Below are 27,856 nucleotides of genomic sequence, written 5' to 3'. Positions count from 1 at the left end.
GTTTTCTCCACATCCGACTGTTCTTAAAATAATCTTTAAGGTTTGGTAACTTCTGAGCCGTTTCTGACAGAGTTACATGCTTTAGAAACTAAAAGGTTTGTTTTTTAAAAATGTGTCGCTTTAAACCTGATGGGAGTGGTGCGCTGCAGTTTCCATCTTCGCCGCTAGATGGTGCTATAAATCAATTATTTTTACAAGACTTAAACGTCACAATTAAGAATAAAGTAAAGAAAAAAAAATCTTATTCGTTCCTGATCTGATGTGGAGTTTTTATCTTTGCGGGTTGAGGCAAAATTAACTAAATAAAATGAATAAATGAACAGAAAAAGGAGCAGGAAGCAGCTGGAGGTGAAGGTGGAGGTGGGGGCTGTTTCTTTAAGACCCTGCAGCCTCACAGGGAGCAGAGAGAACGATGCTGATCCGTGAAGTTAAACAGAAACACCCGGAAAGGAGGGAAAACACCGGAATTTACCCTTTAAAATAAGAGTTCAGCAGCTTTGACCTGTTTATTCTGTTCAAAACTTGAATTTACCTCCAGTTTTTATAACAGGCGGATGTTTAAACATAGGAAGAAGTGTTTTTGACTTTTATTCTTTTAATTTGTTTTAATTAACAGGAACAGTTTATTCCCTGTTTATATGTTTCTCCTTCTTACAAAAAACCCGTAAAATGTTTAAACCTACACTGTCCGTTTTTATAATCTTTTAATGAATAATTTTTGTCTAAATGTAAATATTTTGTGGTTTTTTTCCTTTATGTTTTGGTCCTTGGTGGCCACTTTGTTTGTTTTAGGCCATTTTTTAATCTATGAAGCCATTTTATATGTTATTTCTTCATTTTTTTTATAATTTAATGCCTCCTGGATCTCATTTCAGTTGTTCTAAGTCACTTCCTGTGATCGCGTGAGCTTTTCTTTCTGACCCTTTTGGTTCCCGGGGTGATCTGTGTGGTCCTGAAAAAGAAAACTTCAGATCAGGTGGAACTCGTATTTTGTGCGCAGAAAGCCACCGGAAGTGGGTCGGGTGGTGTGCGCGCAGCTTGACGCAGCAGCTGATCCGTGCCGTCGCTCCCTCAGCAGAGAGGGAGGGAGGGAGGGGACGGGTCCAGGCTGGGTAAACCGGGCTGGATCGGGGATAAACCTGCAGCCTCCGTGTCTCAGATGCTGTGATGGAGTGAAGTGGCCGACGATGCGCCTTCATTTCCTCTCTCCGTCGGTCATGGAGCGGGTAAGGCGCACAGATCTGCTGAAATCCGCGGTTTGTGCGGCGGCGCGCGCAGATGTAACCGCGCGTTAGATCGTCCAGCTGTTTTTATGGGTGGAGGGGGGCTGGAGCGGGGGGCAGCTGGGTGTTGATAGGAAATATCCGCCTTAATGACGGAATAAAGCCGGAGCGTCGCGCCGTTTTGCGCTCTTTGGATTAGTCATATGAAATAATCCAGAGGTGTGACATCTTCTGCTGTAATCTCGTTAATTAGGCCCCGCATCATTTCCAGGATGATTGGCACCTCCCTCCATGATGTGATAGCAGTGTGAGGCTATCCTGTGCAGCCCTTTAACGCACAGAAACACGCCGTTTCCCGCCGCTTGTGTCGTTTATTTCCACAAAGACAGCGTTTAATTCTCCATCCCAGCTGCCTGACCACCCCGGGCCTTCACGATATTCGAACAGACGCGTTCCGGAAGCGGTGGGAACAAAAAAAAAAACGACATTTCTCCTCCTGGAGCAGCCAGAACATTACAATTCATGATGACACCCTTTCAGACAAACGTTAGGAGCAGCGCCGCATCTTCCTCCATCAGGCCTGAATATTCTTCTGTGACGCTTTCTGTTGGCCGGAGCTGCTCTGGTTTCCGTCCATCATCGTGCGCACTCATCGCTTCCATCACGGCGCCGCGCGCAGATGGTTGAATCACTCCGGAATAAGGCGATGCAAGCCGGTGTGAGAGACAGCTCTGCTGCGGCAGCACCGCTTGTTCTGCCTCTCTGTGTGTCTGTGTGTGTGTTGGATAAAGATCACAACCTGCAGGCCCTGACAGGATGAATTCTGAAAACTATGTGGCCTTCATCCTTTCATTCAGCTCCCTCCACCTGCAGCTGATCCTCCCATCATCTGAGCTGCTGGGAAACTAAAAATACAACCTGAATCCTGAAGAGCTGGGATGTTGTGGGAAATGTAAATAAAAACTCAAAACAATGAAACCCAGATTTTATTCACAATGGGACAGAGTAACAAATGTTTAAATGAACAAACTGTACAACTAATAATTTGATGGCAACAACACATCTTTCAAAAGTTGTTCCAGATGTTTCCCTCTGTGCAGCATCTCCTCTTCTTCTCCCATCAGTCTGTAAACATCTGGACCTGAGGTTGTCCCACTTTGTCTGTTCAACAGTCCTGGATGGGAGCAGATGTTGTTCTAAAACCTGGACTAATGCACCCCCATACCATCAGAGAGGCAGGCTGACCTCAGAACAGTTCTCCTCTTTGGTCCAGAGGAGACACATCTGTTCACATCTGGCCTCTTCTCTGCCTGATAGAGCTTTAAGCAGCATCTGTGGACGGCACTGTGAACTGTGTTTACAGACTGTGTTCCTGAGCAGAACCAGCCTTTGACCTTTGACCTCAGAGGTTTCTACAGATTCTTCAAATCTGTTGATGTTATTATGATGATAAGATATTTAACCCAGGTTCTCTCAGCCTGGTGAACCTCTGCCCATCTTTACTTCTGACACATTCAGCCTCTGAAATGCTCTTTTTATCCCCACTCCTCTTACCAACCTGCTGAAAATGAATCTAATTAGTTACAAAATCCTCCTTTAGCTGTTTCTTAGCCATTCGTCTTAGTTTTACAGCCTTCTGTTGCTCTTGTCCCAACTTTTTTCAGATGTGTTGCTGCCATAAAATTTAATATAACTTTGTATTTTTTTCTGAATTTCAACATTTTATGTGTTTTCTGTGTTCCATTATGAATAAATTTACGAGATTTACAAATCATTGCAATCTGTTTTTATTTACATTTCAGACAACGCCCAAACCTTTTTGTAATTGGGGCTAAACTTCTTCTTCTCTTCTTTTCCCTCCAGGTTCATCTGGCGTCCCAGTAAAGCTTGGATCCAGGGGTCAGAGGTCGCCCACTAAAACCTGCACTTGTCCCTTCTGTCCCTGCACCCCACCTCACCTCCTTTCCCAGTCCCTGATCCGCACACCGTCCCTCCGTCTTCTGTCCTCTCCCCTGAGTTCTCCCTCACACATGCACCTGTGAGCCTCACTTCCTGTTCGGACCCCCCCTCCCCCCACAGAACAAGTTCTTGTTGTTCCTTTCATGAGCAGAGATCAGCTGTTCTCCAGACTCTTCTAGACTCAGATAACGCCTCTCGCTCCCAGGCCTCAAGATGATGTGTGAGGTGATGCCCACCATCTCCGAGGACGGGCGAGGTGGAGGGGCGGGCAGCTTGTCCTCCCCGGCAGGCGGAGGAGGAGGAGGGATGGGCGGCGGCATGGGAGGCTACGGCACCCGAGACCCCCGCGGCGGCGGCGGAGGGGGCGGCAGTGGAGGAGGAGGAGGGGGTGATGAAGGAGGAAGCACGGGTAACCTGGAGTCTCTGATGGTGAACATGCTGACGGAGAGGGAGAGGCTGCTGGAGAGCCTGAGGGAGACGCAGGACAGCCTGGGGACGGCCCACCTTCGGCTGCGAGAGCTGGGACACGAGAAGGAGTCCCTGCAGAGACAGCTGTCCATCGCCCTGCCACAGGTATGGCCCCTCAGGAGGGACAAAAACCCAGAAATCCTTCTCACACGTCAGTGTTTTCATCCATTTTCCATTTATAAAAGTCAACAGGAAGAATGGCTCGAGTACAGAAAGTCTGGATCCCAAATAGTTGTTTTTTTCACATAAATTAGACAAAATTGCTGAAATAATGAGATCATTTTGAATCAGCGGATTAAAACAATAACAGTGACTTCACTATAGATGACTAAATATCTGAAAGTTAAAACATCAAATCAAAACAAAAAAAATCACACAATATCTGCTGGACAGAAAAACAAAATACCTAATTTCACTGATCTTTAAAGACCTCAAACTGCACATATTTTACATTATCACCCATTATCATCACCTGCTATCATCTCTTTAATCCTATTTTTAAAACAAATACTGATTTCCTGGTTAATAAGTCATCAGTAATAAACCCTAATTTGAATTTTATTGTCCTCCTCTTAACTAGAAAACCTTTAAATGAGCATTTTCACCTAAACCTTTGGTGCAAAAAGCCTCATAAAGTCAGAAGTGCACAATAGTTCTAAGGTTTCACTCCAACGCAGTGCAGTTTTCTTACATATAGATGATAACGGGACATTTTACATCATTTCATCCAGAGAGTTTAAAAATAAACTCCAAGTTTAGCTTTAACGGCTGTCGAGATGGTTCTACGAAGCAGCGTTGTGTTTTGAAGACGCAACCCACCTTTATTATCAGGCGCCGGATTAAAATAACGTCTGAGCGTCGGCCAAGATCTGTGATTATAAATAAGAGTATAAATTTACCCCAGTTATGATGCTGATCATATCTGAACTACATCAGGATGTCAGGTTCCTATCTGATGATTTGTTGCAGAAATCTTCAGAATAAAACCATGTCCTGGTCTATGTAGAAGCTGAATTAAACATGTAAAATGTAAACATGATGACCTGCAAAGATCGTGGCGGTTCTGAAGGAGGCCAGTTGTGAGCCGTGTGTCCGACCTGAAATTGTTGAATTATTAATTTGTGAACCTGTAATCTGGGTTTTATTGTTGCAGCCGCTCCGGTTTACGGTTCAGATGAGGCTTTTAAACTGGACTCATCAGTTTCTGACTTGATTTGGAGTTTTTTTCTGCTTTAACTGAACAAACAAGCTGATTCAATGAAAATCAGACATCAGCAGTTAATAATTTACATGTTTTTTAGTAAGACTGGAAAGAATGTCCACAAAATGTCTGTTTTGTGACAGAAAACTTTATATCTTTGATTTTTTTTTTTGTTTTGAATGGACAATTTAAGGTATAATTACTGCTGTTGACATTTAAGAAACAGATCTAAATATTAAGTGAATAATTGAAAAAATAAAACATTATTTAATTCATTCTAATAGATCATCTTTACAAACAAACAGCAAAGATTTTTTTTTTACAGAAGTAATATTTTAGAACGTGATATTTTTTTATAAACTCAAATTTGTGCCTCTGTTTAGTTTAATTTAAAAATAAATTAAAAGAAGTTTTTAAAAGGAAGTTTTTTAAGTTAATAAAAAAAATACAAATACATTTTTTCCAAAAAATATATTAGATCAACAAAAGTATATTAAAAAATTCCAAAATTTTATAATATTTTATTTTATAAAATGCAATAAAATATTCTAAAAGAATAAAAAAAGGCTTTTATAAGATTTTATAAAATGTTATATTAATTTTTTTTCTAAAATACAAAATTATTATGAAATAAAGAAAATAAATGGAGTGTAATTTTATCTATTTTTTAAATACAATAAAGTGACGTACTTAAAAACAAAACAAAAAAATTAGGATCAAAAATACAACAATATTTTGTCTAAAACTATAATAAAATAACTTCTATGTAACAATGAAAATAAAATATTTACAGAAATTAAGAAATTATACATAAACTTTTCTTAAATATGATAAAATTTACTAACATAAAAGAAACAATATAAAAAACTATAATGTTCAAATGTTTGTTAAAGTAATATTTCTAAAATAAAACAAAATAAAATATTCTGACTGGTGTTCTAAAAATCCCCCTTAAAAATTGAACTTAAGTCCCAAATTTTCAGCCCAAATTAGTTTTAATTTTATTTAAAACAAAAACTGTAACAAAGATAAACGTAACGTCTCTAATCTCAGATTTCAGAGCTGCAACCTGAGAAAATCTTTTTATTTTTGAAAACAGCTGAAATATTTCTTTATTCTGATGTTTTAAAGACATCAGGTGAAAATAATGACAGCGCGTCGATTAGTGCAAAACAAGTTGGAGTTTTAAGAAAAGGAAACAATTCTGCAGCTGCCGATATTATCTCACATCACAACAACCCGGAGCTCATTATGTCGTAATTCCACTCAGCGGAGAAGGACCCCAACTTTATTTTCAGGCAGGAGTCGGACGCCTCGGGCCTCGATGACACCTCCCGTCGTCGTCTGTACCTTTATTTCTCAGCCGCTACGCCCGAATTATCAAAATAACTGGTGTAGAGGTGCTGCAACGAGAGCGGCCGGACATGAGAGGGCCATATTACCTCAGATCAATAAGACGCACACACACACACACACACACACACACACACGCCGAGGGAGGAAAACATGGGCTGCTGTAGATGAGTTCACTGAGTTTGTCTGTGCGTAGAGGCTGCCAAGGGAGGGAAGCAGGAGAGAGAAAGGCAGCGCGGCACAGAGAGAGAAAATAACCGAGTCGTACGAACGCAGAGGCGAACAAATCAGAGAAATTTGCATTTTGCTGCATATTAATAATCTGTCTCCAAGACTGTGTTTTAGATGCTGCTTTTCCCGACAGGAGGAGACTGAAATGCGTGTTCAAGCCGAATGATTTCTGACCAAAAGGAGAGAGGAGCAGTGTTCTCATCTCTTTCGGGCCCGTGCCATCTGCACGCAGAGACTTCCTCCCTTTTCAAACGCGCTCCCTCCTCGTGGAGCGAACACGCTGTACTTTTCCCTGCGTTTGGGCTGGAGGAGGGTGTGAGGCGAGGCGCCTGCTTGCTGCCGCGTGGAGGAAGCCGATCGCCGTTACCACAGGGAGCAAAGATAGCAGCAGCAGCGTGCACGCATCACCGCCCTTTAATGGCTTGTTTGCATAAGTGAAAAACACGCATGATTCGCCGCACACGTGTTTGGGGACGTGCTCGGCGTCGTGTGCGCACCACGCCACGATCGCAGCCCTCTGTGTGCATCACTTGATCCCAGAAAGAATAAAGGCCCAGCGTTTCTCAAAGGAATGCATATCACCCGCCACCTTTAATGCCAGGGTTTGTGTAGCACTCAGAGTATCTGTTGAGGACGACTCTCAGCTGCTACCACACCAGATTTTAGCTCCATTTCAATAAACTTAACAGAGTTATAGCCTTTTATGTGTTGGCTAATGGTGATTAGCTGTGGTGGCCATCTTGTATTGCAGTGACTCAAAAGGTTCATCAGTTGTAGGCGTTCTTTCGACGATTACTTCATGAAATCTTCATTAAAATGCAGCCAGTGGTTCATGAGATATTTTGCTAACAGAGACAAACACACACACAGACATGAAACAGTAAAAAATCTCAGCTCAGCAGAAACGAAAGTCAAACCGAGTCCATGTCAGCTGACGTCTCCCTCCTTGTTGATCCGTTGTCATGGATACCGGAGTAAAAACAACAGATGTAATTGTAAGGATCAGGCTAACGGCGGGCAGCAGGCGGCGCTGCTTCAGGTGCTTCACCTGCAGCTTTTCTGCTGCTCCTCACTGAGCTCCAGTGTTTTAATGTCCTGAAATTTCTCAGGACTCACTGTGTTAAACGCTGACTCAGCATTCATACAACGCTGACTCAGCATTCATACAACGCTGACTCAGCATTTACACGTTTGTTTTCATGTTCTTTGGACTCTTCTGTAAACTTTGTGGTTTTTTACCCGTTCATATATGAAAACGTTCAGCTCGATCTGTTTTTTCTAACTTTTATACTTTTCAAATTATTAAACTTTATTTAAAAAAAAATTCCCATTGAAGATCTCTTAAATTTCTTCAAAACTCTCTCAGATATCTGCTTTATTTTTGTCTTCTCATGCTGCATTTAGCTTTCAGCTACTATTCTGTCACTTTTACAATTTTTTATTTTTACATTTTAACTACAGTTTTACTGCTTTTAGGTTTTAGTTCTGGTTTTATTACTTTTAGCTATTGTTGCTTTTAGCATTTAGCTACCATTTTGCTAAGTTTAACTTTTAGCTATGGTTTTGATACTTTTATCTTTTAACCACGATTTAACAATTTTGCTGACTCTAGCTTTGAGCTCATTTTAGTTTTAGCCACAGTTTTAGCTATGTTTTTACAGTTGTGTTACTTTTAGCTTTTAGCTTCAGTTTTGCTACTTTAAGTTTAAGTATCATTCTGCAACTAGCTTTTATCAACACTTAGCTTTTAGTTACTGTTTTGCTTGTTGCAGCTGCAGTAACTCGGTTCATCTTCTTCAGCTGATGTCAGTGAAGCCTTTCGGCTCGCTGAGGTCTCAGTTTTCTGGCTGTCATCAGTTTTTTTTAATGAAATCAAGATTTGTCAGATTGTTCGCTGCAGTTAGCGGCTCTGCGGGGAAATCGCAGCAGGAAACTTTCGTGTCGTTTTATGTTAAAGCTCATGGAGGGTCTCCAGGCGTGTGGAAGTGTCGGGGCAGGACCTCGGCAGGGAGGCCTGGCGTTCCTTCGGCTGCTCCGGGCAGCAGGATGGAGCTTTCGCCCCATAAACACTCAGGAACCTGAGATTCAGGAACCAGACTGAACACGATCCCTCTAAGGAGCGTCATGTTCCGTGAAAATGTTGGACATGTGTTTCCGTTTTGTTGGAGTCAACATTTTCGCTGAAATTCCACCGAAAAACCAGAGGAAGAAATTTAAATATCAATGCCATAAAGATTTTCTGGAAACTCTGATCCCCTGCTAATGTTTAACAGCTCAACCTAACCACATGTACGCTGTATTCCTGTGGGTTTTACAAAGCATGCTTGTAAAAATTTAGAAGAAATTCAAAGCAGACATGGTAGAGAAAGTGAAAAAGTAGCATTAACGAGTATATATCTTTACCTGGATTTCAGCTGGATTTCTTAGGGCTGATGGTTTGGGAAGAAGAAGCAGATTTGTGCAATAATTCCCTGTTTTTAACATGTTTGAATGGAAAATGTCTAAAACATGAGGGGCAGTGTGAAACAGAAACATCAGTGCAGAGGAATGATCCAAAACTTCCATTTAGAAAAAGAAAAATCTAATTTTAATCCCGGCGTGTCTCTGTAAATATTACAGGAAGTCCAGAAACCTCAGAGATGAATCAGTTTAGCTTCATCGCAGTGACCATTACAGTCTGATGACATACCAGCTTCCTCCTCTGACCTTTCAGGAGTTCGCCGTGCTGACCAAAGAGCTGAACTTGTGCCGGGAGCAGCTGCTGGAGAGGGAGGAGGAGATCGCAGAGCTGAAGGCAGAGAGGAACAACACGCGGGTCAGTATCTGCCGGGCCTCTGCTCGTTCTCATCAAACCTGCGTCTTCTGAAGCCCTTCCTCGTGTGCTTCTTCCAGCTGCTGCTGGAACATCTGGAGTGCCTGGTGTCCCGCCACGAGCGCAGCCTGAGGATGACCGTGGTGAAGAGGCAGGCCCAGTCTCCGGCCGGGGTCTCCAGCGAGGTGGAGGTCCTGAAAGCCCTCAAGTCTCTGTTCGAGCACCACAAAGCTCTGGATGAGAAGGTGCGGGAGAGGCTCCGGGTGGCCCTGGAGCGCGTGGCCGTCCTGGAGGAAGAGCTGCAGTCTTCCTCCCAAGAGGTGCCTGTCCTGCTTCGGTGTTTAGAATCCGAGCTGGAGACATTTTACTGATTATTGTTTTTTGAATGTTTCAGGTCGTGTCTTTAAAGGAACAAGTCAAACGACGACAGCAGGGACTGGACAACGGCAAGGAGGTAAAACAGCCGCTTGTGTCTCCAGTCTTAAAAAAGGGATTCAAATAAGTAAATTAATAAATGAAAGAATAAGAGGCAAAAACATTCTTCTATTTTACACGGCAGACCAAACGAAGAGCTCACTAAAAGCTAAAATCAGGGGGAAAAAAGTGGCTAAAAGCTCAAACAAGCAGAACAAAAGATAAAATAAGCTAAACTAATTCTGAAAACCAGAATGAGGAAAAACAGCAGCTAAAAAACTAAATTAGCAAAGTACTAGCTGCAGTTAAGATATGCAAAACAGCTGAAAGCTAAACGTAGGAAGACAGATAAAAGCTAAAACCAGCAGAACAGCAGCTGAAAGCTAAAAATGATGCAAATACACTGAATTAGATTTCAAAGAGCAAAAAGTTTTCAAGGATTTGAAAAGTTTATTGATTAAAAAAAAAGGAAATAAAGTTAAATAGTTCAGAAGTTATAAAACTCAGACGTCACAGCTGTAATATAAGAATGGTTAAAATAGTATGTAGGAGTATTTATAGTCCAAAAAATGTAGAGAAGAAACTATAAACAGGAAAACAATAATGCTGACTCAGCGTTCACGGATTTAAGAGGCGATGAAATCATTTCGATTTTTTTATCAGCTAAAACTGCAGATAATCTGTGATCAGAGTTTATGTGAGTGGATCGAAACCTCCTCACTGTTCCCCGTTAACTGATCTGAATACTTTGATTCAGCGGCTTCCTAACGGACCGTCCTCCATCTTGGACGACGGCGACATGGACCGTCAGAGGGAGGGTGAGATCGAGCGTCAGAGGTCGGAGCTGGGGCAGCTGAAGGAGCGGCTTGCCCTCATGTGCAGACAGGTGCTTCATTCAGAGACGCTTTAAACACGACTCAGGAGGAACGCTGGTCCTCCACCACCTTTTCACCCCCTTGCTCTCGCTCCCCCGTCAGGTGGGTGAGATCGAGGAGCAGCTCACGTCTGCCAGGAGGGAGCTGGCCCGATCGGAGGAGGCCAATCAGAAGCTGCAGAGGGACCTGAAGGAGGTGAGCGCAGCTGACAGACGCCGAACCGTCACAGAGTCCGACCTGCCTGCTTCACACACACACACACACAGGAAGCAGTTTGCTATGGTAACAACGGGTTTGCCCGCTTGGCAGCAGCGGCTGCTACTGCACGCTAAAGAGCCTCTGTCCCGTCGCCATGGCGACAGTCATCGGTGGAGCTGCAGGCGTTTCTCGCGTGAACAGGGCCCGTTAATCAGTCAGAGCGCTGGCAGCCAGTTACAAGGTGTGCGAAGTGTTTTGGGACGAGATGCAGTCGAGCCAGTTTATCGCACACACACACACACACACACACACAAACACACAAACACATCAGTTACATAAAACGGGGAATCTGTCAGCAGCAACAATTAGCCGGTAATTTTCATTCCTCAGGTAATAACAGTTCAACTCCAAAGACTTATTTTGAAACGTAACATTTTAACCTTCCCTTTTCTGCCTCTTTAACTTATTTTCTGTTTTTAAATCTGCCCAGGCGCTCTGTCAAAGGGAGGACATGGAGGAGAGGATCACCACATTAGAGCGCAGGTTTGGGTTTTTACACTCAGGTTTTTAGTTTTCCTTACGTTTTTAGCAATCTGACTACTTCTGCAAACTTTCTGCTATTTTATATATTAGTTATTATTATTATAATATATTTTATATATTAGTTTATATATTAGTTTATTACTAAAACATGCAGCTCATTCAGGAGACGGGTGCCGTGACTTTTGGTTTTTGTAACTTTTATAGTTTAGAACATTTTTAACTTTATTTACAAATATTTCTCCATAGAAATGCATTGACATCTCTTCAGTACCTTCAAAAACATTTTTCTTTCTCTGCTTTAGAAAACTTGCTCTACTTTGGTTTCTGACAGCCTTTTGCTACTTTTAACTGCCGTTCTGTTACTTTCATCTTTTAGCTTGCCTTTTGCTACTTTTAGCTTCTTTTTTACTTCAGCTCAGTTTTAGCTTCTGCAGCGAATGTCAGTAAAGGCATTCAGCCCTCAGCGTTCACAGAAAACTGTTTCTCGAGTTTCTCTCCGAGTTCTTAGAAAAGCCGAAAGACCAACTGCACTGGAGAGCAGTTCTTAGAAAGGCCGTCTCCCCTGACTCATTGTCTGCTGTTTGCAGGTACCTGAGCGCCCAGAGGGAGGCGACGTCTCTCCACGACATCAAAGACAAGCTGGAGAATGAGTTGGCCAGCAAGGAGTCTCTCTACAGACAGGTGGGAGCGTCTCTTCATCCCGCCGTGTGTCCGTGTCTCTGCTGCTGATTGGCAGCTTGGCTCGGGTTTGGCTCTGGCACACGGAGCAGCGTAAACGTCGGTGGCTTTGATCACGTCTGCTGCCCTGGGCGATCTTCGCTCAGAGAGTTTTCAGTCCTTCTCCCTGTCACCTGATTTTCCTGCAGAGCGAAGAGAAGAACCGGCAGCTTCAGGAGCGTCTGGATGATGCCAAACAGAAGCTGCAGCAAACTCTGCAGAGGGCCGAGACGCTGCCTGAGATCGAAGCTCAGCTGGCGCAGAGAGTGGCAGCGCTCAACAAGGTATCCTCCCGCTGCTGGGGCATCTGGGAGCCAGAAAAGTGACTGGTTAACACCACAACACCATTTAAGCACCAACAAACTGCACAAAATCTTTGTTTACATTTTTTGCCATTTCCTATTTGGAGTCAGCTCTGTCTGTTAGCAAAATATCTCATGAATGACTGGATGGATTTTATTGAAACTTTCAGGAGATAATCATAAAATGTACGTCTACAGCTGATAATCTTTTAAAGTCAGTCCAAATTAAGACGCACACCACAGCTAATTGACATTAACCAACACAAAAATGCCTATAACTCATCGATTTTACCGATATTGAGCTAAAATGTGGTGTGGTAGTAGCAGAGAGTCATTCACAACACATACTCTGAGCACCATAAGGTTATTTTCAAGGTTCAACTAACACAGCTACATCATTTTCTATAAGAAAATTTTATATCTACGAAAGGCAGCGGGCGATATGCATTCTTTCAAGAAATGACAGACCTTTAATTTATGCACAGTGAAAGGACTACTGTGCAGAGATATCATTGCATGTGTGTGTGTGTGTGTGTGTCATCTTGGAGACAGGTGCAAGCATGAACATACTGTATGTGTGTGAATTTGTTTGATTTCATGCTTCAGTGACAGAAAAACACAAGATGTCAAATGACAGATGAATGCCAAATATTTTATGAAGCTGAAGCCAAAAGTTTTAACCATCTGAGCTGAGGGTGCAGAGTCGGCACACGTTAGGAACCGCTCGCCACAAACTTCTCCTCTGATTCCTCTGATCACAGTGAAATCTGTGAAATGGCCGTAGTTTCAGCTTACGTGTTCGGGCAGGGCGGCTTTCGTTGCAGGATCACATTAATGCCGCGTAAGAAACAAGCAGACAATGTTTGCACAGGCACGTAACCAAACAGTAGACTCGGTCAACAAGATTTTTCCCTTTGTGTTAATTTGTATAAGTGTTGCAACACGGCTGCCGCTCTCAACCTGCTTCCTCTCCAATCATTCAGGCCGAGGAGCGTCATGGCAACTTTGAGGAGCGGCTGCGACAGATGGAGGCACAACTGGAGGAGAAGAACCAGGAGCTACAGAGAGTGAGTCATGCTCTGTTTTCATCCTCCCCCTCGTTCTTTTTTGTCGAGCTTTACGTGACACAAAGGCACGCTAATTTTCTAAAACCCTCTATTTGACCGTGCGCATTCAGATAATAGAACTCTCAGAATTTGTGGTATTAACTCCCCTCCCTCTCTCCCCATCGCTGGCTTTTTTAAATTTTTCTTTCTAAATCGTCTTCCTGTCTCCCCCTCAGGCGAGGCAGAGGGAAAGGATGAATGATGAACACAACAAGCGCCTCTCTGACACCGTGGACAAACTGTTGTCTGAGTCCAACGAGAGGCTGCAGCTCCATCTGAAGGAGAGGATGGCCGCCCTGGAGGAAAAGGTGACCCACACACCTTAATCTGAACTAAAACAAACTCCAATAAAAAGGGTTAAATAAGTTAGTGTGTTCACCTACTTCTCCCCTTCAGGGATGAAACCACAACCTGAGAAACTTCTCAAACACAGAAGACTTTTGTCTCATTTTCCTCTCGAGCTCTTTATTTATTTCAGAAAAAGTTGGGATGTTGTGTAAAATATAAATAATAGCAGATCGTTCAGAAGCCTGCCTCTCTGATGGTATGGAGGTTCATAAATGCCACTGGCACATCTGGAAAAGGCCCATTAATTCAGAACAGGTTTTAGAAAAATCATTCATTCATTCTCTTTACTGCTTTTTGTGCAGAGGAGCTGGTGTCTTTTTGAATGTAAATGTTATAACTGGACTGACTTTAAAATGTGAAAAGTTACTTTAGAAAGCTTGAACCAAAAATCTTGTAATGAGGAAACAAACATGTGCTTTAATCCCAAAAAACTAACTTGGTTAACCTAAATTTATGAGTTCTGATTTTGTTCATAGTGCAGCATGAAAGTGTTGAATTGTTTCGCACCATCAGTATGACTGAAAGCAAAGTAGCTCACATTAAATCTAACCTTAACGTTACACTTCCTGTTTTTTTTAACTAGCTTAATTGTTTTTTTACTGTATGTAAGAAGTGCAACAATAAAGGTGCATTACGCTACATAATTAAACACTGACTGCATGCACGGTGTGCCAGTTACTCCTTAATTACTTGACTGATTCTCTCTCTACAGAATGCTCTTTCTGAGGAACTGTCCAACATGAAGAAACTCCAGGATGATCTGTTGGCAAACAAGGTAACGGCCATCATCGTTAGCTAAGGTCAGAGGGCTTTTCTTCTGCTTTCCATCAACCCCCGTTTCTTTCCCGCCTGCAGGACCAGCTGATAGCAGAGCTGGAGCGTCTTCAGCTTGAGGTGGACCAGCTGAGAGCTCGTCCCGGGGGCTCTTACTCCAGGTCGGTGCCGCAGAAAGCCACCGGTTCTGGTTTTTATTCTGAGAATCTTGTACTGTCTTGCCTGACTGTTAAAAGATGCTTTTGACAGTAAATCACTCCACGCTGTGAGTGCTCACATTAAGTGTTACGCACGTTCGCTGCGCAATCACTGGATTTATCCAACATTAACTGCCACTTCTTCTCTGTCTGTCATGGCCTCTTGTAGATCCGCTGACAGAAATATGATGTAATGTTCTCCAGGTGTCTTTAGCTCCTCTTATAGTTTTTTGTATTTTAATCTCCTATTTTATCTCTCCTTCCTTGTTTCTTGTACCTGCTTGGACTCTTTCAGCATTCCTCAGCTTGTTTGTTTTGCTTTTATCGTCTTAGCGGAGTCTTCAACAACAGCTTCATTCACTGCAGGGATAATAGCTGTTTTTAGCTTATCTGGAACCATCTTTACTTTTATCTCTGCAGTCGCTCTCTGCCAGGCAGTGCCCTGGAGCTGAGGTATTCCCATGGAGGCGGGTCCCTCCCTGCAGGCTCCACCACTCACCTGGACCCCTTTAATGCCTCTGCCGGGGGCGTGGTCAGGCGAAGCCACCGGGCCCGCTGGAGCACCGCCCATGAAGACTCGAGCAAGGTAGACCCTACGAAGACAAGTAGATCTGAAACAGTTACTGACATTTCTTTTTATCTGGAAGCTTTTACAGAAGTAGTAAAGATGTTTTTAATCTAATTTAGTGCACCTTTTCTGTTTGCTTTATGAAGCTTGTCTCCAGTGGAAGTTACAGCTCAGAGCATTATTAAAAGCTGGAAAACATTAGAGTTAGAAACAACAGAATAAAGTACAATGGAGTAGAGTGAAGTATAGTGGAATAAAGTGGAGAGTGACATGCAAATAAAAAGTATCAGGTGTATCTACTGGAACTAAAACTGATTTGTTTCACTGTCAGAAAAGAAGGACTTTGTTGCATTCCACCTTTTTTTGGCACCAAACTGAGAGCAGATGTTTTAATGGTGGAAACTTGAATTGTTTTGCAGTTTTTGAACCAAACAGGTGATGCACTGTGTGCTGCAGTAAGTCTCCTGCTTTGCCCTCTGTGTGCAGTACCCAGACTGGGACAGCGGGGCTCTGTTGGCGACCGGGTACGAGCAGGGCATGGACGTGGGATGCTCCGACGACGAGGACGACGGGGAGCCTCGCTTCGGTTCCGAGCTCCTTTCCCCCAGCGGGCAGACGGACGTGCAGACACTGGCCATCATGCTGCAGGAACAGCTGGAGGCCATCAATAAGGAGATCAAGTATGTAAGACGGAGGGAGGCGAGAATGTGAGAAACACCTCCCTACATTCTGCAGCCTGATACACACCATCACCTACTATGAAAATAAACATATCAACACCTCTCTCAGACTGCATCGAGAGAAGAAATACTCTGATAATCTTTATGCATAACATGTTTAGATTGTCAGTTCGGAGACATAAATTTCACTGTGGTTGGACTTTTTTATTACAGGCATTTTGGCATATTGGCTCTACTTCGGTAGATATTATCAGTCGAGCTGTTTCTCTGTTTCTGTGCTTCAAGCTAAGCTAACCCAAGCTGCTGTGTTAACTGTTGTTAAATAGAGACCTGAGAGTGGTAGCAAATTAATTATTCAAATCTTTTGAATCTTTTGATATTATTCAATAGCTTGTTATTTTTTCTCCCAATCTAGTTAAAAAAAATCACCTAATTAGTTTCGTCTGGCGCAGCAGAAACCACGAGGAAAACTGCTAACCATTTCCTGACTGAAATTAAAAGAGAAAAAAGCTCTTTTTTTGTTCAAAGTAAACACATAAAATATAACATGTAAGTTAGTAATCTCTTGATTTGTTCAAAGGTAGATATCTGTTTCTAAATACCAACATGAGAGTGGTATCTTGAGCTGCCCATCAGCAGATCGTTTCATGTTTTTTAATATTATTCAGTTGTTTGCTCTCCCCTCTGATTTAAAATCCAGGCTCATCCAGGAGGAGAAGGAGAACACGGAGCTGCGGGCTGAAGAGATCGAGAGTCGGGTCAGCGTGGCGTTAGACAGCCCGCCGATTCCCCCCTCCTCCCTGGGCAGAGACAGCACAGGACGGGGCTTCATCCCGTCGTCCATCACCTCCTCCACCCTGGCCTCCCCGTCTCCCCCCAGCTCTGGACACTCCACCCCTCGCCTGCCTCACTCCCCGGCCCGTGAAACTGATAGACAGGTACTGCTGGAATGTAGAGATGAGCTCCTGGTCCAGTCCTGTTTGTAATCAGCCTCCCTGTTTACGCAAACAGCTCTTCCAGTAAGTGAGTCATGTGGAAAAAAAGCAAAAGTAAATCATTCATACAAACACCCAGATGTTTAGCTGGTCTCAGATTAGGAAACATCAGTTCGGGTAACTTGTGGGGAGGTGTGAATGGTTTGGTGTTTCAGGAACGGGCCGAGGCATTACAAGAAGAGGTGCATCAAAAACAAACCAAAAAGATCATAATTTCAAAGTGAATCTGTTGATGTGGGACACTAAGAGGATGAAGCTCGTAGAATCTCAGCAGGAAGCTTTTCAGACAAAAAGCTGATGTTAGAGTTAAGCTGGAGCTGTCGTTATCCTCAACACAAACAGTAACTCTCTTAAACCTGCATTTTAGTTTGCAGACTTCTAAAGGGGGGTTATTACATTGGACAGAACCAGGCGAAGTGATTTCCATCTTTTAAGTAACAAAGAAAAATGTTTTTCATAAAACATAATAATAATAAAATCAGTCCTTGTACTAATATTGTTCACATTTCAGAACAACAAGGAGGATGATCGATCCCTCGCTCTCCTCGACTCGACGCCTCCTCCGACTCCTCGCGCGCTGCGATTGGACAGGATGGCCCTCACCCATCCGGGGGCGATGCTCGACGACCCGCGGGAGTTTCGCAGGTAAGCCGGCCACACGTCCAGCACGTGAGATGGAAGTCGTTTTCTACTGTGCTTTTTAATCTTTTTTTTAATTTCTTTGGAATATTCCAGCCTTTCTGCGGATGGCAGCAGCTCCAACAGCAGCCAAGATTCGCTCCACAAGTCCAGCAAGAAGAAAAGCATCAAGTCTTCCATCGGTCGGCTGTTCGGAAAGAAGGAGAAAGGGAGGCTGGGCCAACCCGGGCGCGATGGATCTGCTTCTCTTGGTAGATAGAGAGATGATGTTTAATCTACATTATCTCTGCAGTTTTAGTCGTTTGACTCTTCAGTGTCTTTTTCAGCATCTACACCCTCTGAAGACCTCAGCTCTGGAGACACGATGGGGATAAATAAGACAGGAACTCTCGGTCCAGCAGATAAAGATCGTCGCAGCAAAAAGAAGTTAGTGAATTACTTTGATTTAGTTTGTGCTGTTTCTTAAATTTCACCACTAATACATCCTGAACGGTTCCTCCTCTTGTCAGACACGAGCTGCTGGAAGAAGCTTGTCGCCAAGGACTGCCGTTTGCATCTTGGGATGGACCTACCGTTGTGTCCTGGTTGGAGGTAGGTAATCCAGACGAAGAAACAAATCAATGAATTAAAATCCTTTCATATCGTAAACAGTTTCTGCATTTCATCTCGCTTCCATCCAGCTGTGGGTGGGAATGCCTGCTTGGTACGTCGCAGCATGTCGCGCCAACGTGAAAAGCGGAGCCATCATGGCAAACCTGTCCGACACGGAGATCCAGAGGGAGATCGGCATCAGTAACCCCCTCCACCGCCTCAAACTGCGGCTGGCCATCCAGGAGATGGTGTCCCTCACCAGCCCGTCTGCCCCAGCCAGCACTCGCTCTGTGAGGCTCTTTGACTTCAACATACTGTGCTTCTCTTTCATTTGCCGTGAAAAACAAACATCCACTCAAGCTACTTGCAGAATGCTGCATTCAGGTGTTCTCTGTGATGTACATGACCTTTTTTTCTGCTAAAAATGTCTAAAATTGGCACCAAACAGAACTCAGAGGACACAAAAATAACATGAAGATACAAACATGATGTGCTAACCTCAGCTAAAGAGATCATTTGAGTACTTTAGAGTCGTGTCACTCATGCTTACTTGCTCTTATTCAGGCATACACAAGAACGACAGGTTCCCTTCGTCATGTGTGCAGTCTTGATTTATCACAAGACCGGGGCTGAAAGTCTCCACAGCCAGCATGCAGCCCTCCACAGGGCTAAACACACAAGTGACGCACAAGTCTCAAACACAGTTTTGCCAAACTCTTTTCTGTAGATTGTCCGTAGGAGCATTTGTGTTGGTTTGTGAGTCTGAAGAACCCCTCTGAAACTTCTCGTGAGAACAGCCACTTGGAGCTGGACCCGTTCAGGAGTAAATTTATGACATCTAAAACTATAAATCTACTCTTTTCAAGCAGTTTGAGTGAGGTGGAGTATTTTTCCACCCGGTCACTTTTACATGAGATAGTTGTTTACTTTGTTGTTGCTATTTTGAACCAAATAACATTTGTGTTGCTATGCCAACTGCACGCAGCACGAGTGGAAATCATCCTAACTTGGACCAGCAGGATGAGACAAAGTGCTAACAGAAATATTGGTGGAAAACACAAAGTATTATAACTTGAATGAAACAATGAACTGCAGCAAACTCGGAGACAGAACTCCACAAAGCCAAGCCGTCCCAATTCTAAAGGTACATCAGCTGATTGTTCTGGTGTCAACAGCATCTGGAAAACGTGGAAAGGCAGTTTTAGCTTTGGAAGTCTTTACTGATGAGTTAATATTGTTAACATTTGTCCGGGCTTATCCAACACACATGGACAGCTCTAAATACTCGTTTTCACACCTGATGTTCAAACGTGTCTCAGTTTCCTGATTTATATGCAAATAAAGATGTAGCCTACGTCACACATTTAGCTGTTCTGCAGAACATCAACAGGTCCATAAAATCACTTTCACCTGAGTCACACACAGATAAGTTCTGCGATGTGAGAGAAGTCAAGGAACTAAAAATGATTTGTGATCTCACAGAGCTCAGTGTTCTTACACATCTGAAGCTTTTTTCTCTCCTTAGGTGTTGATGGCTGACCAGCTGTTTTCTTCTCAACTTTTCTGTTTACACAAATGCTGCAACACATCGTAGGAAAGTTCAGACATTTCTAGGACTGACTCCATTTTTTATGTTACAGTGACAACAGCAGACACAATCAGCTCGAAAAAACAACCACACAAGCAACACAACTCACCCCCAAAGCTTACCGTAATCCTTTGAAAACAGTATTTTTCTCAGTTCTGTAAAACGTTCAGCTCAAATAAATCCTACCTACAGAATGTTCCTACAGATTAGGGATGGGCGTTTTTACTTAAAACACGTTTCACGCCCTACCAGACATCACTCCTGACACAAAACCAACTTGCAGCAATTAATGCTTCTCACAATGTGTGTTTATTTAGTTTTTTTTTACTCATGTGGGGCTTATTAACATATTACAAGAAGTGTCAGCACAACAACAAACTGCTGATCTCAGCTGGGGCTTTCTTGCCTTTTTCATGCTTTTGTTTAAAAAATGACCGAGTCCACGTGGTTGGGAACTGTGGTAAAATAAAGTCTGCTCATCCCGACACCCCTCGAATGAAAGAGAAGCTTCAGGTACAGATGTGTGCTGTTGCTAAGTCTGCTAGCAGAAGATCTTTATATCTCTTCATCTTCACTGGTTCCAACCAGTAAAAATAAAGGACATGTTTGTATTTAGACTGCTAAACAAACATAGATGCACGTGTCTACCTCTGAATGCGTTCAGCCCTGTTGACTTGTGATCAGATTATCCAGGATGCACGTTAGCACCAGGTCTAAAAAGCCCCGGGAAAGGCCCAGAATAGGGTCAGAAGGTGTGATCTTTCTGCCTCTGATGCACCTGATGTGGACTTTAACCAGTGATTCTGATTCCAGTGAAGGTGACATCCAGTTTTCCTGAACTAAAGTTTGTCTTGGTTTGTATTTGTTTACATTGGAAATCATTAAAAGATGAAACGTGAAAAAGGATCAATCAAGAAAATGAGCTTGGCAGCTCGAAGAGATGTAATTATGAGTTCACAGAGTTGTTGTTTTAGTGAGAAAACAGCTCATTGTTTACGTTGGTTCATGGCTTTGTGACTTTTTTGGCGCAGGATAAACCACAAGCATCCAACTGACGCTTGAGGCGATTTTTTCTTGGATCTCACAGCTGAATCTTTTTGTGTGTGTGTGTGTGTGTGTGTGTGTGTGTGTGTGTGTGTGTGTGTGTGTGTGTTTTACATGATTGCAGTCTACCAGTAACGTGTGGATGACCCATGCAGAGATGGAGTCTCTGAATGCCGCCACCAAGCCTCCGGTTAGTTCTCCATTCGTCCAGTCTTCTGTCCGATTTCCTGTTGATGATTATTTCAGTCAGTTTTGAATAACGTTGAGCGTCTTGTCTGGTCTGAATCATGTTGATGAGTCTCTCCCCTTCCTCCTCTTCTTTCTCTGTATTTATTTTTCCGTCTGTCTGTCTGTCTGTCTGTGTTTTTCTGTGGGCCCAGGCTATAGTGTTGAGCATCTGTGTCTCTCCCTGTGGTTTCAGTGTGAACTGCTTCCAACTAATTACCCGTTCACTAACACACTGTTCCTCACTTTTGTCCTCTTTTCCTGCTGCTGCTGCTGCTGCTGTGACTTCTCCCTTCTTTGCTTCTCCTCATTCATCCTCCCATCCATCCTCCCTGCTCTTGACCCTTGCTTCCCTTTCCTCCACCACCTCACCCTCTCCCTCCTTCCGTCTTTTCTCCCGGCGTTCCAGGAGCTGAAAGAATTCAGCTGGGATCAGGTAAGGATCAACTTTTTTTTCAAAAACTAGCACAACACGCTGCATGTTTCTCAGTAATTTTATTCGTAGTGAGACTCCATGCAGTGAGTCATGAGTGCTCAGACAGCAGATATCAAGCCAAGCATGAATCAGCATCAGATCGTCTGCTTGTCCCCTCCAGATACTGGCCTACGGCGATATGAATCATGAGTGGGTGGGCAACGACTGGCTGCCCAGCCTGGGCCTACCACAGTACCGCAGCTACTTCATGGAGTCCCTGGTGGACGCCCGCATGCTGGACCATCTGACCAAGAAGGAGCTGAGAGGGCAGCTCAAGATGGTAGACAGCTTCCACAGGTAACTTACAATTTACAGTCTCTGCAAAAGTTTCAAACTCTGCTTCCGAGAGGCCAGATTTTAAAGTCTTAATCAATAGTTCTCCAGACTTTCTGAACAGCATCTATAGGTGCGTAAAAAAGGAGAAAAGTGAACAAGTAGAGGACAAAAGAAAAAGTAAAATGATCCCTTTTTTCATGGTTGTATAACTTCAGCTGTTTGTCAGCTCCCGTGTTTCTGCTTTTCTTTCCGGCTGACTCTGTGTCTGTTTGTGAGCGTCATGAAAGATACGGAGGTTTTCAGGATGTGTGTCTCCAGCTCTTATCTGGGCTTCAGAGATGTTCTTCTCATTACACAGCTCCATTTAACCTGCTTGAACCTGTTTAAGCCCTGTTGCCCTTTGACCTCTTGCAGGGTCAGTTTGCATTATGGCATTATGTGCCTGAAGCGCCTGAATTATGACCGCAAGGAGCTGGAGAGGAGGAGAGAGGAGAGCGTGCACCAGAATAAAGGTAATCTGCTGACTCAGCATTCAGCCTCTTGTTTTCCTGTTTACAGTTTCTTCCAAACAGGTTTCACAATCAAACTACTTCTTCATGCTGTACTCTGACCATTCAAATATCAAAATGTTCGGCTCGAGTGGAAAAACATTGAGATCTCTTCAATTCCTTCAAAATGTTGCTCTCTTTAAAATCTGCTTCAGCATTCTGGCTCTGTTTTTGTCTTCTTATGCTCTAATTAGCTTAGCTGATTTGAACTTTTAGCTGTAGTTTTCCTAATTGTAGCTTTGAGCTACAATTTAGCTAATCTTAGTTATTAGTTATGATTTAGCTGCTGTTCTGCTTGTTTTAATGTGTGTTTTTAGCTTTCACAACTCAGTTTAGGCTTTTTCAACAAATGTCAGCAGTCATTTAGCCCTCTGTGTTCATGTTTCTAGTTAGATTTTTTTCTGCTGTAGCTGCAGGACGTTCCTGCAGACTTGATGCAGCTCCAGTCAGACCTTAGTGATTCATTTAAAGATCTCTGCATCTGCATCCAGGTTAATCTTCATATTAGGGCCACAGTTCAAAGTACAGATTGAAGCAATTTGGGTAATCTTGTGGCGTGCAAGTACGGAGTCTACGTTTCTGGAGATCACTCCTTAATATTTATCATCATGGATAACCGTTTCAGAGGTTTTATTGTTTATTCAGCTCGAGCTCCAGGAAGTGACTCTGATATTAAGAAAACGAACATCAAAGTTCGGCTGATAGATGCCTGTTTTCACCTTCCCTTCATCTCGTTTTTCTTTTTCCAGATGTGATGGTGTGGTCCAACGATCGAGTGATGTGCTGGGTCCAGTCCATCGGCCTGAAGGAGTACGCCGACAACCTCCGTGAGAGCGGCGTGCACGGCGCTCTGCTGGCGTTGGACGACACGTTTGATTACACCGACTTGGCCCTGCTGCTGCAGATCCCCAACCAGAACACACAGGTACCAATCGGACTGTTGTTGAAACATCCTGAATCTGTGATATATTCTGAAGATGGATGTTTGGCTAATTTATTAGAACACAAACTGAGATGTTTCTGCAGATATGGAGACTTTTTTCTGTTAAATATATCAAATATTTCTCATAATGAAGCTCAAATATCCAAAGAAAAACAAACAAGGAGCATTTTGACACATTTTATTTAAAAAAGTAAATTTGAAAAAACAAATAAGCCCAATAAAGATATTTAATTTAGCCTTTTTTGAATTTACTAAGACATAAACAAATCCAGCAGAAATCATTTAGACCACAAAAACCAAACAGAAGTAGTGTTTTTCACTTTTAGTTGGATAAAACTGAGACAGACATTTAAAGAAGCTACAAACCATAAAAAGGAGATTTGAGATTTGTGACCCCAACTTTTGCTGGTTGAAGAAAAAAAATTATAACAGTTGAAAGCAAGAATTTATTGACAACAGTAAAAATATGCTAATAAAATCAGTCAGACATTTACTTTAATCTGTTAAGATAATCTTCAAACGCCCCCCTTGGTGTCTTACAACTCACAGTGGGGTCCTGACCCCACTTTAGGAATCGTTGGGTTAGTAAAATGTTTGTAAAAACCACGTGCAGAGTCCGAACTGATTTAAAAAAACTGCACATCTCCTCCTCCCTGCAGGCCAGACAGCTCCTGGAGCAGGAGTACAACTCCCTCATCTCCATGGGAACTGAAAGACGACCCGATGAGGTCAGTGCGCCAAACTTTTGAGCTAATTAAAACCTGCAGGTTTGCACATGCAGCTAGGGTTCTCTGGCTGATGCCTTCGCTGTCACGTTGGCAGGATGGAACAAAGACCTTCACCCGCTCGCCCTCCTGGAGGAAGATGTTTAGGGAGAAAGACCTTCGGGGTGTGACCTCTGATTCCGCCGAGACGCTGCCCGCCAACTTTCGTGCCTCAGCCATCTCCACGCCCTCTGTTACTCTGAGAAAGGTTCAGAGTGATGGTGAGCACGACCTGTGACCTCATCACACTTTTCTCCTTGCATTCATTTATTACCTTTGAGCCCTCGAGGTGCGTTCACAGTGCGTGCTGTTCAGGAAGCTCAAACTGCAAAACTGGAATGAGGAGCACAGAGCGTACAGTAGCTTTCAGAGGAATTTGTTTTTTTCTTTCAGAAAAGTGCTTGACAATAACAAGGTGCAGACTCTTTAAAAGACAGAGGAGTGCTGTAATCCCTCATTCCACTTGTTTAATACCTCCAGAAAGGTCAGTGTTGTTACAATAATAACCGTGTCTGTCTCCCGATGCAGCCAGCTCTGGTGCCCGCGGTGAATCTGCCTCAGTGAGGACATACTCCTGTTGAGCGGCTGAGGTGAGAACCCGTCTATTAAACTGCCTAACAGGGTCGCAGCCGTGTGTGGGCTGATGGCTTCCACATGGGAACTGGTTGTTTTATTTATTTGTTTGTTGGAGTCTGGGGGTTTTAGTACAACCCCCAATTTCCAAAAAGTTGTGGACGTTGTGTAAAATGTAAATAAAAACTGAATAAACCCGTATTTTATTCGCAGTGGAACATGGTAAAGATGTCAAATGTTTACTACGAAATGAAGAAGTTGTCCAACTTTTTTGGGAAAAAATAAGGTGTATTGAATTTGATGGCAGCAACAGGTATCAGAAAAGTTGCTCCAGATGTTGCAGCTTCTCCTCTTCTTCTTACATCAGTCTGTAAACATCTGGACCTGAGAAGAGCAGCTGCTGGAGGTTTTAGAGCAGTGGTCTCCAATCCTGGTCCTTTTTGGGCCACCATCCTGCAGGTTTTACTTGTTCCTCTGCTCCAACACACCTGGTTTGAATCAATGGGTGATTAACAGGCTTCTGCAGAACATGAAGAGGTGATTTAACCTCTGAATCAGGTGTGTTGGAGCAGAGAAACAAGGAAAACCTGCAGGATGGTGGCCCTGAGGACCAGGATTGGAGACCACTGTTTTAGAGGGAATGTTGTCCCATTCTGTCTGTAGAGGATTCTAGCTGTTAAGCAGATGTTGTTCTAAAACCTGGAGATACTTTTCTGCATTGATGGAGCCTTTCCAGATGCGTAAGCTGCCCATCCCAGAAGCACTAACGCACCCCCATACCATCAGAGAGGCAGGCTTTTTAACTGAGCACTGATGATGATTACCACTTATTATTACAGCCTTTTGTTGGGTTAGAGTTAGGGTTGTTTTGCTGCTATAAAAGTCAAAATCACCTTATTTTTTTCCTTTTTTTTTTTTACACAAGGTGTAAACATTTTCAGAATTGGAGTTGTAGATCCCCTGAGGTCTGAGGGCACAGGGTCAGAAGGTAACGTTGTCTTTCTCCTCAGGGCGCTGACTGGACCAGAGGACCTTCTCACTCATCAATGAAGAAAGAAGCAATGAGTACAACACTAAACTTAAAAAGTATCTGTTTGACCATTCTGCAATAACAGTAGCAAAGGGATAAAGGAGAAAATGACATGAAGAATGTATAAGTGTATTTAAAAGGAGCTGAATGCTGTTTTCTCTCTCTGTCTGCTTCTGATGCTTCCTCTGTAAGCGCATTAGCGTTGTGAGGTGACTAAAGGGCGGCGCTCGGGCTCGTTAGGTCAGTGCAGGATTTCTGTCGGTGTCTGCACTCAGTCAGCAGTTTGGCAATATCAGGGCTCATTTTCCCACCTTCAGAGGAAAATCCCCGGCTGTCATTCATCATTTTACAGCTTGAAACGACTAAACGTGTCACCTTACAAACTTCTGCTCAACAATACGTGCGTCTGACAAAGGCAGAAGTTAACCTCATTGTTGGGTTTGGATTCAGAGGGTGTTAAAGTTGTAAAGTGATTCGGAGGGATTGATAGACGTGTCAGGAACAACACTGGTGTTCTTCCTTCTGCTGGTGTCCGATGTCAGCCATCGCGGCCCCTATTGTTGGTCTCTGTCAGGGGTGTCCTCCGTCCCCACCAGGATCAGGTGGTGTAAAACACGTCCAAATCCAGACCACCATTTAGCTCCGACCACATCAGAGGCCTGTTGTCTTTTGGCACCTTGAAAACTGATAGGAATCCTTTTTGAAGGGACATCAAAGAGTCGGAGCTGGATGGGACGGGGTGGGGGCGACGCCACAGAGGCTTTGTGTTCAGTGGCTTCATGATGTCAACGACAGGAAATCCGCTCAGATCCGTTAAGGGTGCCACTTTTCAAAAGCTGCTCTTTACAAGGTTTTTATGAACAGAGTTTTACCATCTTTAAGGGTTCGGCTTTGAGACGTGACGCAGTTATCTGACAGGAAGTAGAACAAAGTGATGATGACAGGAGCTTAAGAGTCCAAATATCACCAGTTTAGGTTTGTAAACTCCATTAAACAAGGGCACAATAACAACACAAATGGCCTTAACAATTATACTATTTTTAGGATTAATTTCTGTTTATTTTTTGGAACAATAATGGTGAAAATACACCAGAATCATTTTTACATTTTATTTGATCTGTGGACCCTCACTTGGTGTTTCATGACCCTCAGCGGGGTCCTAAACCCAACTTTGGGAACCACTGCTATGACAGGAGTAACTAACCTTTAGAGTTAAAAGCATTTTTTCCTCTTTTTTAGCCAAATGAAATTTGTTTAGTGATACAAAAATGATTTAACTCTTAAAAACTAGAAGTTTTACACAAAAAAACTATAATTTTTGTTGATAATTTAAAGCTGTTAGGATGAATAAAAAGATCTGTAGCCCACTCTTTAAAATGAATTAAACAGAATTATGTGAGGCTAATTAAATCTTTAAAATACTTGTTTATTTCTGTATTATTTAGATACTAAGAGCCATTAACAGAGGAGCTATAAAGCTGTGGGCTGCAGAGACAGAAACGAATGGTTCTTAAAAGTTTTGCTGTGTAAATTTGAACCGTAAATAATAATTCACAGGTTCTAATTCTGTCATATTGATCCTGTGGGGAAATGAATAAAACCACCTTTTCCTGATTATAACGACAGTTTTGATGTCCTTCGTTAAGTAAAAAGCTTTTAATAAGCAGTGAATGATTTGCTTTATGGTTTGGTTGATCTCACGCTGCAATAATCTATTTTTTGTGTTTTCAAATGTAACTAAAAAGAGAGATAAAAACTAATTTTTACAACTTTACAAGCCAAAGGTTTCTGTAAAAAGGCAACAAATCACTAAAGTTTAACAAGTAAATTATTACAAATGTTACATTTAGTTAAAAAGCGTGTTGGTTTAGAAAACGGTACCTAATTTTTATCCTGTTTAGGACATTTTAGTGACTGAAACAGACAGAAAATGGATCTTTTTTTATTTTTGATCATCTTTATGAGGGCAGAGCCGACAGAGAGACCGAACAGCAGCTCCGAGGGAGGAGGAGCAAAAAAGAAACGAAAGGATGGACAGAGGTCGGTCATTTTTCTGCACACACAAGCCATAACAGAAACCAGGAGCTGTCTGCGTCCGGAGGGAGGGGGTGAGATTACAGGGAGGGGGCGGCCCAGAAGGAAGCCCAGAAAACAAAACCTTTAGCCTCTGTGTTTACGATGCATGTCAAATAACGA

The 27,856-nt window shown here is 43.0% G+C and overlaps 1 protein-coding gene across 2 annotated transcripts; it reads left to right on the top strand.

The window, feature by feature from the left end:
* Positions 1-764: 764 nt before the first annotated feature.
* ppfia3 (PTPRF interacting protein alpha 3) lies at positions 765-27,856 on the top strand. 2 transcript variants are annotated; one of them, XM_017419450.3, is made up of 31 exons: positions 773-1,226; positions 3,087-3,755; positions 9,149-9,250; positions 9,328-9,567; positions 9,642-9,701; positions 10,419-10,547; positions 10,639-10,731; positions 11,225-11,277; positions 11,865-11,958; positions 12,144-12,278; positions 13,280-13,363; positions 13,579-13,710; positions 14,463-14,525; positions 14,606-14,685; positions 15,142-15,307; positions 15,776-15,969; positions 16,670-16,907; positions 17,476-17,609; positions 17,700-17,854; positions 17,930-18,029; positions 18,113-18,194; positions 18,284-18,484; positions 20,951-21,016; positions 21,461-21,487; positions 21,648-21,823; positions 22,217-22,314; positions 23,100-23,275; positions 23,953-24,021; positions 24,116-24,278; positions 24,586-24,647; positions 25,641-27,856. In XM_017419450.3, exons 2-30 carry the CDS (start codon positions 3,396-3,398, stop codon positions 24,636-24,638), a joined length of 3,723 nt encoding a protein of 1,240 aa, XP_017274939.1. In that variant the 5' UTR covers positions 773-1,226; positions 3,087-3,395; the 3' UTR covers positions 24,639-24,647; positions 25,641-27,856. The 2 variants fall into 2 exon arrangements, with proteins under 2 accessions (XP_017274940.1, XP_017274939.1); XM_017419451.3 differs by lacking the exons at positions 22,217-22,314; positions 23,100-23,275; positions 23,953-24,021; ... (1 more) ...; positions 24,586-24,647; positions 25,641-27,856 and having other exon boundaries at positions 765-1,226; positions 21,207-21,487; positions 21,648-21,769.

Source organism: Kryptolebias marmoratus, linkage group LG12 (assembly GCF_001649575.2).
Source record: "Kryptolebias marmoratus isolate JLee-2015 linkage group LG12, ASM164957v2, whole genome shotgun sequence".
Taxonomy (NCBI): domain Eukaryota; kingdom Metazoa; phylum Chordata; class Actinopteri; order Cyprinodontiformes; family Rivulidae; genus Kryptolebias; species Kryptolebias marmoratus.
Note: the sequence above shows the minus strand (reverse complement) of the source record. Positions and strands in the feature narration are given on the sequence as shown.

Excerpts from the sequence above, each read along its gene's own strand:
- ppfia3 (XM_017419450.3), top strand. The coding sequence starts at position 3,396 with ATGATGTGTGAGGTGATGCCCACCATCTCCGAGGACGGGCGAGGTGGA. Across the intron at positions 21,488-21,647 it reads AAGAATTCAGCTGGGATCAG|ATACTGGCCTACGGCGATAT; the intron begins GTAAGGATCAAC and ends TGTCCCCTCCAG. Across the intron at positions 22,315-23,099 it reads GAGCGTGCACCAGAATAAAG|ATGTGATGGTGTGGTCCAAC; the intron begins GTAATCTGCTGA and ends TTCTTTTTCCAG.